Source organism: Octopus bimaculoides, chromosome 14 (assembly GCF_046866305.1).
Source record: "Octopus bimaculoides isolate indiv1 chromosome 14, ASM4686630v1, whole genome shotgun sequence".
In the NCBI taxonomy this organism is placed as follows: domain Eukaryota; kingdom Metazoa; phylum Mollusca; class Cephalopoda; order Octopoda; family Octopodidae; genus Octopus; species Octopus bimaculoides.
Window position 1 is genome coordinate 26,248,780 of NC_142941.1, and position 12,773 is coordinate 26,261,552.

The 12,773-nt window shown below is 38.9% G+C and overlaps 1 protein-coding gene and 1 pseudogene across 4 annotated transcripts in view; one reads left to right on the forward strand and one right to left on the reverse strand.

The window, feature by feature from the left end:
- The window catches only part of LOC106879926 (exocyst complex component 4), a 321,255-nt gene that overhangs the window by 263,399 nt on the left and 45,083 nt on the right, over nt 1-12,773 (reverse strand). For all 4 annotated transcript variants that reach the window (XR_016244259.1, XR_016244258.1, XM_089362568.1 and 1 more), the window contains exons 7-11: nt 10,258-10,334; nt 7,559-7,727; nt 1,742-1,926; nt 1,527-1,597; nt 1,076-1,214 (exon numbers count right to left, since the gene is read on the reverse strand). Coding sequence is in view for 2 of the 4 variants with exons in the window: in XM_089362568.1 (XP_089218694.1) it covers nt 1,076-1,214; nt 1,527-1,597; nt 1,742-1,926; nt 7,559-7,727; nt 10,258-10,334 (641 nt within the window). In the remaining 2 variants the exon portion in view is untranslated. The remainder of the gene's footprint in view (nt 1-1,075; nt 1,215-1,526; nt 1,598-1,741; nt 1,927-7,558; nt 7,728-10,257; nt 10,335-12,773) is intronic.
- LOC149132651 (protein GVQW3-like) lies at nt 8,045-8,647 on the forward strand (annotated as a pseudogene).

Below are 12,773 nucleotides of genomic sequence, written 5' to 3' on the forward strand. Positions count from 1 at the left end.
ATACTGAACAACAGGCCATATCAGATGTTATATTTTGGAGACTTCTGCACCCTAAGAGAAGTTATTCACCTATTACTATCCATCACACCCTCACCACTATTTCCCTAGTGCTGGTGTCATAATAAAATGTATGCCGTACATTCTGGCAAGCGGTTGGTATTAGAAAGAACATCCAGCCACAGGAACCAAACCAAAAATGAAGCTTATAAGGTAAGATGAAGTTCTCTGACTGAACAAGCAGAGCAGTGATGACTTATCCAACCCAAACTAGCATGAAAAAAAATGTAAAACAATGGTGATGCTGATATATATCAATGAATATTGTGTCTCTGTTCTATCAATATACATATGTATACACATTTAACTTCAACTATTCTGTGAGATGTGTGTATATATATATATATATATATATATATATATACTACACTCTCTGAGTGGTTGGCGTTAGGAAGGGCATCCAGCTGTAGAAACTCTGCCAAATTTAGATTGGAGCCTGGTGTTGCCATCCGGTTTCACCAGTCCTCAGTCAAGTCGTCCAACCCATGCTAGCATGGAAAGCGGACGTTAAACGATGATGATGATGATGATGATATATATATATATATATATATATACAAACACACACACACACACACACATATACATATATATATATATATTAAAAGTGGGGAAGGCTGGTTTATGGGTGGCCGGTTTATGCGTGTGTTTATGGGAAGGCTGGTGTGTGTGTGTGTGTGTGTGTATGTGTGCGTGTGTACACACAATGATCTTTCAGTTTCTGTCAGCCAAATCCATTCACAAAGTTTTGGTTGGCATGAGACTATAATAGTGCTATGCAGTGAAACTTAACCCACTGATTCAAAAACCATCTGGTTGGGAAGCAAACTTCTTAACCACACAGGAATAATTACAGAGGCATCAAATGGCTGGACCAGGTTTGATTAATGCAAGCATGAAAAAAGAGGCTAAAATAAAGAAGATACACACACACTACTTCACTATATTTCTATTCTGTCACTATATACTGTACAGTTAACAAGCACATCAAGTACTGTTTAAATACCAGTATACTCACCACAATACGGTGCAAATTGTTGAGGACAATCTGGTGAGTGTTGGCAACACATCGGAACTGTTGAAACACCAACTGTAGTAGCTGTAACAGGTAACGAGGCTGATGTTCATTAGCCAGGCTATCACCTTTGTGACATGAGCTGCAAAATGGACAATTAAACATGTAATAAGAAAATTTATTAGTAAACACTATAGCAGCTGCGCCACAATACATTCACTGCATCACAAGTGTCATACTCAATGGTCACCTCACTACGGGCATATCATAGCCCTCACATATCAGTTGTGTCAAATTTTTATAATTACTATACCACACTGTATGTGTCCCACATATATCACAATTGTGTCAGATACATACCCCAATACAAATGTGTGGGGCTGCAAATCAAGAAATTTGTAATGTGTAAAATGTTTAGATTTGCTGCCTCACACGAAAGACTGCTGAAACTCACCTCTCCACAATTTTTTCAGAAGCTCGAGACACAATGGCCATTAATTCTGGCTGTATTCTCATTTTGACTGCCTGCAAGATAACAGAAAGCAGTAACTGGTTATAGGGCGAAGGGATGAAGAATAGAAAGAGAAAATTGGAGGGAGAGAGCGATGAGAAAGAGGGAAGAAGTGAAACAATGAGGAAGAGGAAGAGATAAGGAATGGTGGAGTATACCTCAACAGCTTCTGGAAGTTTCTTGAGAAGGAACAATGACTCTACTAATATAGCAATGAAGTGACTTAAATTTTCCTCAGGATCAGAGTTCAGGTCTTCTGCAATTTCACCATTCTTCTCCCCACATGTGACAGACAAAGTTGGTGATGAAGATGGACTGCCACTCACATCTTTCAACAAAGTCCCTGAAACAAGAGGAAGGTAGTGCAGTGGTTATGTGATAAGCAATGTTGTATTACTAACCATGTGAATCTCAAAGCTAGGTTCCTTTCTAAAAGTAAAAAGATATTATTGAACCATTTACAGGTACCATAAAGAAAGTCAGTCTCTCTAGCTATAAGTAGGTACAACAGGATGGTAGAAATTCCCACAATAAAAAGGTGGCATATGGTACAGTGAATTATATAGCTCTGTGTTACCTACTTATGGCTAGATTCATCATCATCATCATTTAATGTCTGTTTTCCATGCTGGCATGGGTTAGACAGTTTGAGTGAAAACTGGTAAGCTGGATGGGGGCTGCACCAGGTTCCAATCTGATTTGGCATGGTTTCTATGGCTGGATGCCCTTCCTAATGCCAACCACTCCAAAAGTGTAGTGGGTAATTTTTATGTGCCAGTTATGTAACACCGGCATCGGCCACGACTATAACCTCACTTGGTTTAACAGGTCTTCTCAAGCACAGCATATCGCCAAAGGTCATGGCCACTTGTCATTGCCTTCACGAAGCCCAACATTCGAAGATCATTCTTCACACCTCGTCCCATGTCTTCCTGGGTCTGCCTCTTCTACAGGTTCCCTCCACCATTAGACATTGGCACTTCACACAGCTGTCCTTGTCCATAGCCATCACAAGACCACACCAGCACAGTCATCTCTCTTGCTTACTACACCTGATGCCTCTTGTGCCCAACTTTTCTCTCAAGATGCTTACACTCTGTTGTGTATGCACACTACATTGTACATCCAGCAAAGCATATTAGCTTCATTTCTTTCAAGCCTACGCATGCCCTCAGCAGTCACAGCTCATGTTTCACTGCCATGTAGCATGGCTGTTCATAAACAGGCATCATATAATCTGCCTTTCACTCTGAAGGAGAGGCTCTTTGTTACCAGGAGCTCTCTGAACTTTGCCCAGCCTATTCTTATTCTGGCAGCTATGCTCTTGGAGCATCCACCTCTGATACAGACTTGGTTGCCTAGGAATGGAAGCTATCAACTACTTTTAGTTTTTTCCCCTGGCATTTGATGGAGTCTATTTTCTGAACATTTTTAGTGTTAATTGTATTTGTGCACCTTCCACACACAAAAACTATTTTCCCTGTTAACTTTCCTCTGATACTGTTGCATCTCTTATGTATCCATACCTTGCACCAGGTACATCTTATGGAGTTTCTACTTGCACCTTTTCTACAGATCGAGCAGCACTGTCTACCTGAAGGGAGTTGTGATTTGTCTGCTCTCCTGCTTAGTACGACTTTGGTTTTTGCAAGATTAATTCCTAAGGCCCTTTGATTCTAGACCTTGCTTCCACACCTGAAATTTCTTCTCTAGATCAGGTAGTGATTCAGTTATAAGAACAAGGTCATCAGTGTAGAGGAGCTCTCAGGGGCAGCCCATCTTAAATTCTTTTGTTATTGCCTGGTGGACTGGGATGAACAGGGACTAAGGACTGATTCTTGATGAACCCCTACTTGTATGCTGCATTCCTCGCTATACTTGTTGCTAACCTTCACTTTATTGACAGTATCCTTGTACATGGCTTGTGCCATTCTCACTAACCACTCATCTATCCCTAGCTTCTGCATTGACCACCAGATAAGAGAGTGGGGGACTCAATCAAGAGTTTTCTCCATGCCAACAAAAGCCAGGTACAGGGATTTATTTTTGGCTAGATATTTCTCCTGCAGTTGCCTAACCAGGAATATAGCTTCAGTAGTACTCATGCCTGGCACAAATCTGAACTGTATCTCATCTATACTAACTCTCTTCTCAATTAATTGAGCTATAACTCTTTCTGTGACTTTCATCACCTGGTCCAGCAATTTGATGCCTCTGTAATTATTCCTGTGTAAGGCATCACCTCTACCTTTGTAGCAGCTGACTATAATGCAGCTACACCGATTGTTGGGTATGACACCCTTGTGGACAACTTGATTAACTATACGGGTGACTAAGCCACATCCTACTCTGCAAGATATTTTAAGCATCGTAGCGGAGATTCCTGATGGGCCTGGAGCTTTCCATGTTTTCATATCCTTAATTGCTTTATCTACCAAGCAATTTGGATAGCCGGTTTCTCAGTTGGGTCAACATTTGGCAGACTCACCTTCTCCCATTTATTCCCCATACTTAGAAGCCTTTCATAATGGCATTTCCTAATGATTCTTAGCAGAATCATTAAATCCAGGTGCACCATCATCTATGTGGACACATTTCCTTCCTATGGCATCATGATTTTCTCTCAAACACTGAAACACTTCAAGTCTCTTGTCCTTACATCACAGTACATTTTCTGCTTCTCCTCTGGCTAAGTATACCTGTCTCCTAGCTTCCCTTCTGGCTATCTGATACAGTTCCCTGCTACCACCACACTTTCAGACTTGTTTCTTCTCTCTAATGGCCCTGTTAACTACCTTGTTCCACCACCATGTCACCTTAGGTTCAGAAGGGACTTTGCACCAGCCACAAATTTGGTCAGTAGCCCTCAACAGGTTGTCTGGCAAGTACCTCCAGTTGTCCTTCACATTATATGTCACTATATCCTCCTCTTTTTTGTTAAATGTCTCCAAGTCTCTAAATCTCTGTCGACTCAGAAGATCCTTAAGCTTCCAGACTCTTCTTTTCCGCACTGGTTGTCTTCTGGGCAGCCATTTTGCCCTGATCCTGAAGTCGCTAACTACTAACCTATGTTGGTGGGTGCATTCTTCACTTGGGAAAGTTTTGGCGTTTATAAGCAACCATATTTCCCATTCTGGTGAGAATGTAATCAATCTGACTAGTGTGACCACCAGACTGGTGGGTGAACAGGTAACTGACAGGTTTCCTGAAGTTAGTATTGCAGATCATAAGGTTATTTGCATCACAGGACTCCAGCAGCCTGTTTCCCTCCTCATTATGAGAACCAAATCTGTTACCACCATGCACGCCATGGAAGCCACCCAGATGTTGTCCAACATGCCTATTGAAGTCACCAACCACAAAGAGAAGGTCCTTGTCATTCTTTGATGAGGTAGTCTACAGAAGGGTGTCATAAAATCAGTCTTTCTGTTCATAAGGTAGTCCTGGCTGAGGGGCATAAGTCGAGATAACGCTTGCTGTTCCATGTTCAATACTAATCTAAGATGAAGTATTCTATCACAAACTCTGACTACCTCGATTACCTAATCAATCCATTTCTCAGCAAGGAGTATGCCTACACCCCCAACCCCATCACTGTTCCCTATCCAGAAAATTTTATACTTATGTTCTTTGCAACAAACATCTACATGCCTCCATATAAGCATCTCAACAATCTCTCCAGACCTACCTTTCAATGTGCCCACATTAAGTGTACCAACTCTGAAGGTGTGGAAGGTGTGGGTTGGGGGAACACAGAGATGGGGGACAGCATTTTGCATCTGAAAAGAAAGCTTGCATGTACATTTGGCTGATATTGTATAAGTACAAATAGGTTTCGACCTGCATACACTTCACTGTTATTTTATTCGCTTCACATTCACCAAGTTTACCAGGAGATAGCCACTAGATAGAGATGGGAGTGGGGGGGGGAGAGAGCGTTCCATATAGTTTTCTGATAGAGGTACTAGGAGACAGACTTCTGGTAGAGGTGGTGGGGGTGGGTTGGGAGGGTGCACTGCAAACAACCAAACATCATGGTTGCCCTATTCCCTAGATAGAGGCGATGTAAAATATCCACAAACAAAGTGAAAGCCGCTATTTAACATATAGCATGGGAAAAAGCAAGGATACAGACATAATATGAGCAAGATAAAAAGAGTGAGAAAATAAATGAATGAAGAGAGAGAGAAAATTTTTGAGAATTAGAGCTACAGTAGAGAAAACAGAATAGAACATTTGGATAAAATAGAGTGGATAACAAAACAAATGAAGAGATGAAATTTTCGAGATTTAGAGCTACAGTAGAGTGAACAGAATTGAACATGTGGATTTCTTAACTTTACTAGAATAGACAGCATGGAATAGATGAGACTTTATAGGGAAGGAAAGAAAGAAAGAAAAAAGAAAGAGGGAAAGAAAGAAAGAAGATGATGATGATGAGTGCTATAAAGTGAGGATTTGTTGTAATGCTAGGTTGGACAGAGTTGCTCATCTGAACATTATTCTTCATAGCATGTCTGCTCCATGAGGTAAGTATTGCAAATATGAAGTACAGAAACTATAGGGAACTAATTTATAGGGTGCAGAAGTGATATCCTCATGGCAAGCCCAAGATGGCTGGTCACAGATGACCAGATATCATGGTTGCCCTATTCCCTAGATAAAGGCAAAGTAAAATATCCACAAAGTGAAAGCCGCTATTTAACATATAGCATGGAAAAAAGCAAGGATACAGACATAATGTAGGCAAGATAAAATAGAGTGGGTAATAAAATGAATGAAGAGAAAGATGAAATTTTTGAGGATTAAAGCTACAGTAGAGAAAACAGAATAGAACATTTTGATAAAACAGAGTGGGTAACAAAACAAATGAAGACATGAAATTTTCAAGCTTTAGAGCTAGAGTAAAGGAAACAACAGAAAATTTGGATAAAATAAAGTGGGTAACAAAACAAATGAAGATGAGACCGATTTATACCAGCCACCAATCACTACAATATCTGAATAATTAATCCACATGTTGTGTATCAATGAGAAGGAAGTTTTGCTTTAACACATTGATATTTACAGATATTATACATCTGCTACAGCAAAAATGTCAAAAGAGAAGGTGATAGGTGTGACACAAAAAATTGTGTCACACTGAACAACAGCACAAATATCATGAAATGAAAAAAGCTAGAATAACCTCAATCAACATGACAACAATAATACCACCGCCTCAACTAGCACTGACACCATCACCTCAAGCAGCACCAACATCACCAGCTAAACTACTACCGTCAACTTCATTAACATGAACTGAAAAGAGGCCAGTACTATATCTCTCAGATCATATCTTACTGTCATAAAAGAAGAAAGACACATTAGATAATGTAGCTGTCAATACACTATGTGTAAAAGAAGAGATGGCCACAGTGAGAATGTCTGTATCCACAGATCTGCTGAATCAGGGCTAACTTGGAGCTAAACAACAACAACCATGCTCTCCACATTTACATTATCACCAACAAAACTGACTCTGCAATAGCAGGCTTAAAGCAGCACCTATTAAATCACTCATTTCTAGTAGCACTAGGGAACATCCACACAGAAATAACCACTATGGCCCCAAACACTGTGCAGGGAAATAAATGATCTTAGTACAGAGTACACCACCAAAGTGCAGAACATCAACTGTTTGGCTGTTAGCAAGATTAACTTGATCTTTTTTGTAGTGACCAACACCAGAATCTAAAAGTGTACAAAAATAGACTGGACAGTGGATAAAGTGCCACATGTCCAAACTATCTAACTGTACCACATGCAACTCATCACAGCATGTATGGTCTGCAGCCAGACAGTTATGGTATAATTGGAAAACTATCTTTGATTTTGGCTCCAGGGTTAGGGCTGCTATATCATTACTACCAACAATTATTGTTATTCACACACAAAGAAAAAATAAATAAATAAAGACAAGATTAATGACATACTTGCCATTCCACCTGGTCTTCTATAGTTTCTGTCAGCAGGTGAAGTGGTTTGTGGGGCTTGTTTAGAGGAACGCCCAGAGCCAGGCTTCTGGACATTTTTTGACACTTCACTGGTGGCACGGATATATATCTGACGATTTAACTCATCAATCAGGACTTCATGCATTTGCTAGGTAAAATAGAAAGACAATATATGTGTGTGTATGTAATATCTGGCCATGACGGAACAAGAGAAACACCAAGTATCCCTATACTGTTTGTATCAGTTCTTTCTTAATGCAAATTACTATGATAACTTGAATGAAATGTATGTTTTCATGCACATGTGTATGCATGCTATGAATGAGTGATGCTAGAGCTGTGAAATCTTGTAGGCATAAATTTCAATGCATCTTAATAATAATTGCATTGTTTCTTTCCAGGTAAACTGACATTTGACTGTCCAGAGAAGTCTCCAAATGTAACTAATAGCAATTTCTCTTGAAAATGCACAAAATTTGGCATTGTGGTGTTATCAAGTACCTGCAGAAAAAGCATTTAGTCCCTAACGACATTTATGCTGACATGGTTGCTACATTAGGGGATGACACTCTAGCTTTATCAACAATGCAAAAGTGGGCAGCTGAATTTAGGAGGGGAAGAGGAAGTCTTGAAGATGACCCAAGGTCTGGACGTTCTGTGACTGCCACCACCAAAGAAAACATTGATTGTGTTCACTACATGGGGATGGATGACAAGTGATTCACTATAAATCAAATAGCCAATGCTATTAGTATATCCCATGAGAAAGTTGAGAATATTCTGCACAATGGACTTGGCATGACGACAGTTTCTGCTTGATGGGTGCCACATCTTCTGACACCTGATTAAAAGTGCACCAGGCTGATCACATCATGAGAAAATTTGACATTGTTTCAAGCTGATCCACCTGGTTTCTTTGAATGTTTCCTAACCCAAGATGAGTGTTGGCTTCATCACTTTGAGCCAGAGACAAAGAGGCAATCCATGCAATGGACACACCCCTCCTAACCTGCTCCAAAGAAGGCCACTCATTTCAATCATTTTTGTGTCATGCTTTATGTTTATTAGCTATATACATATAGTCATTTCAAGTCATTATTCCAACAGTGATAAAAGTTTAGTGCATCTGATGGTGATTGGAGACTAGCCCCCAAAATTAAATACCTAAATTGATTGTCAGTTAAAGAATGTAGGTCAAAATGTCTCAAGGGCTTTTTGGAAAAATATAGTTGATATATTTGGTATGTTTGTTGGTTTCAAGTTTTGTCAATAACAATCTGACTGAACTAGTTCACATTGGAGAGGGGAAAAAAGACATTGCATTTATTTCTGCTGGTTCACAAACTCTATAATCAGAATACTAACACTTGTATCCATGCATGTATACATACTTTTATGTATATTAATGTTTGTATTTATGCAAGGGTCACTCAATACATTTGAGTATCACATTTATTTTCTTATGAAAAAGGTTGACAGTAACTTTGAAGTTTCATTGTTGCTGGATTCATTAGAGAAAGAGAGATGAAAAATGTGATGATGCACATTCATCTAACATCATAGTTTTACAGGTATTGTACTACAATAGACCTTACTCCACTGATCTCACAATACAATGTCTTACTCATGTGATACTCATTCTACGATGTTAATTTGGATACTTATAAAGTAGCCATAGACCCTAGCTATAGAGTAAATATGGCACCTACATATAGAGCTAGCTATAGAATCTATCTGTAAGTTACAGAATAGCTATAGGATCTACCGATTGCATCATTAGAACCAATTTTGTGCTTATGCTAGAAATTATTATTATGTGGTCTAAAGCAGTGAGCAGGCAGTATTGTTAGCACACCATATAAAATGCTTAGTAGAATTTTTTCCAGTTTTACATTCTGAGTTCAAATTCTGTTGAGGTTAACTTAGCCTTTCAGAGTAAATAAAATAAGTACCAGTTGTAATTGACTAGCCTCTGTCAATTACATTGCCCTAGTAATTTCAGGCCTTGTACCAACTGTAGAAAGAATATTGGTTTCAAATTTTGGCACAAGGCCAGCAATTTCAGGGAGGAAGTAAGTTGAATACAGCGACCCCAAAAGGAAGAAAGGCAAAGTCAACCTTGGTGGAATTTGAAGTCAGAACATAGAAATAGATGAAATGCTAAGCATTTTGGCCAGTGCAGTAACGGTTCTGTTAGCTGGCTGCCTTAGAAAGAATCTATTTTAGTATTTTTCTTGTCAAAATTGCCACATCATTTGTCATATCTTATTTTTCTAGACTTCATTTTGCTTGATGTAAATGCCACTGATGTATGATGTATTTTCTCCTTTGTATTGAGCACTTGTGACTAATAATAATAATAAGATTGGTGGATTAGAAAATGCTTTGCAATATTTATTCTGGCTCTTTACATTCTGAATCCAAATCCCACTGAGGCCAACTTTACCCTTTGTCCTTCTGGGTTGATAATTTTGATTAACCAACTTCCCTCAAAGTTGCTGGCTTTGTAACCTAAATTAGAAATCATTATTATTACTTCAGAAACTGTTTTAAATTAGCAATGAACCATACAAAAGATAATTCCACTTAAGTCAAAGAGTCTGAATTTTTTGAAAAAGGCATATTATATGTAAAGTTTAAATAAACTGAGGCCAGGGAAGAAAAAATACTATAGTCACCTCTTTTCTTGCAATTAGATCCACTTTTAAATCCCTCAAAGCATTAACACCAGACAAACTGCCCTCCACTCTAGCCACTGAAATAGAAACAAAATGTAAATGGTAAAGAACCAAACAAAATGCCTGCTGCAGTATTTAGTTATGTTCTTGTTCTGGTTTCAAATCTCAACTGGCTCAAAACTTGGCTTTTCATTAACTGACTATACCCTTCCCCAACCCTTAGAAAACTAATTAGAATTAGAACATTGCACTAATACTTTCCATGAGCTTTCAAGTGCTCAAAACTCTTCTGATAATCCTTCCTGTTCCTAAAAGACATACTTTCTGTAGAAGCTCTACAGGACATTCCATTCTAATCTCCTTCAACCACTTGTCTATATCATTACTCTCAGTCTCTAATGCACCAATTATTACAGGCACAACCTTTACAGTTTTCATATTCCAGTCTCTTGTAATCACAAATTTTAAGGGATAGCATTAAAATTTTTTTTGTCTTCTTTCTTCACAATCCTGGAATCAAATGGACATGATGGATCAACCATTAAGCTAATTCACTTTTCCTTGTCTATTATTGTTATATCTGGCTTATTATTTTCTATCTTATCTGGTTGAGTTGGAAAAATCCCATAAAATTTAGCATTTTTCAGACTCAAGTACTCTTTCTATTCAATGATTATATCAAGTACTTCCAGTTTCAAACCCCTGTTTCTGACAAAGCTTCCAGTGCAAAACTTTCATAACTTGGTCATTATTATTAATATTATTGAGTGAGAGAGCAGTGCATTCCATCAAAGTGACACTGGGGTACAAATATACGAAGCCAGTATACCCATCATGACTACCAGTCTGATAAGGATACACCAGGTACATGCATCACAACCACATGTGCACGACATGGTGATCTCATATCAAGATAAACAGAGCATGACCTTGCAGGTGGGGCCCAGTTAGAATTTTCTTCAGGTTGAGCAACCCACCCTGCTCAAAAGGTCCCTGAATAAGGTTTGTTTGAGGATGATGAACAAAATACCCATGCTTCTAGAGGTGAATCATTCAAACCCCAAAGAATTCCTCTCAACACATAGCTATGATGCTCCCCCACTACTTCTCCTCATGATCAGTGATGCACATATTGTCAGCCACTAAGGGACATGCTCAAACAACTGGTTAAGATCAAACAACTGACAAGCAAATCTGTGGTATTGAGCAGAATATTTGTTGTAGCCTATCTTTTATACCAAGACAAACATGTACATAATAACACTTCCAAACAGATAAGATCAGAAGCCATGAGAGCCACTGTCTGGTACTGCATCACAGCTTTATTATTCTTATTTGCATTTGAAAAGAAAACATGCGTGGTTGATAGCTTTGCATGTTGTTTCAAGGGGCTTATTCACATTTTTTGTTGTACAATATTGTTAACAAGCTAACTAGCAAACTTTTTAAAGTTAGTTTCATTCAATTTCAGACCTTTGGGGTCTGAATTTGAAATTCCTGTTCGAAGTCTACTACAATAAAAACAAAGTAGGACACTGAATTTTTTAACAAATACTGGCGGGAGGGATAATGGAAATTTTGATACAGCTTTCCCACCATTATTAACATAAACCAACATCACCACTGCCAGTCAAAACAACAAAGCAAATAAGTATTCTTTTGATTGAAGTAGCAAGTCTGTCAAAATTCCCAGCTGATTTGTTCCTCAATTTCCCTAAAGAAGTTTTATTTACTTTTGTTTTCCTGACCTGTTGAAGCTGACATTTATTTTGAAGTTGGTGAGGGAAGTGAAAAGTGAAACACATGCATACACACCAATTGATTTTCATGTATATGAGTTGGATAGTGAAACATACTTGCACACACGCATGCACACACTCAACCATTATTTTTCATATACATGTACATACAGAAATACATATACATATATCTTTTTGTATGTATGCATTTATGTATGTACATGGATATGTATGTATGTATATGTATGTATGTGTGTGTATATATATATATCATCATCATCATCATCATCATCATCATCGTTTAACGTCCGCATTCCATGCTAGCATGGGTTGGTCGATTTGACTGAGGACTGGTGAAACCGGATGGCAACACCAGGCTCCAATCTAATTTGGCAGAGTTTCTACAGCTGGATGCCCTTCCTAACGCTAACCACTCACCCGCACGAAGGCCAGTCAGGCGTACTGGCAATGGCCACGCTCAAAATGGTGTCTTTTATGTGCTACCCGCACAAGAGCCAGTCCAGGGGCAATGGCAACGATCTCACTTGGCTTGCCGGATCTTCTCACTCACAGTACATTTACAAAGCTGTCGGTCAGTAGTCATCACCTCAGTGAGGCCCAATGTACGAAGGTCTTGCCTGGGCCTACCTCTTCCACGGGTTCCCCCAACTGTTAGGGTGTGGCACTTTTTCACGCAGCTATCCTCATCTATTCTCACCACATGTCCATACCAGCGCAATCGTCTCTCTTGCACACTACAACTGATGCTTCTTATGT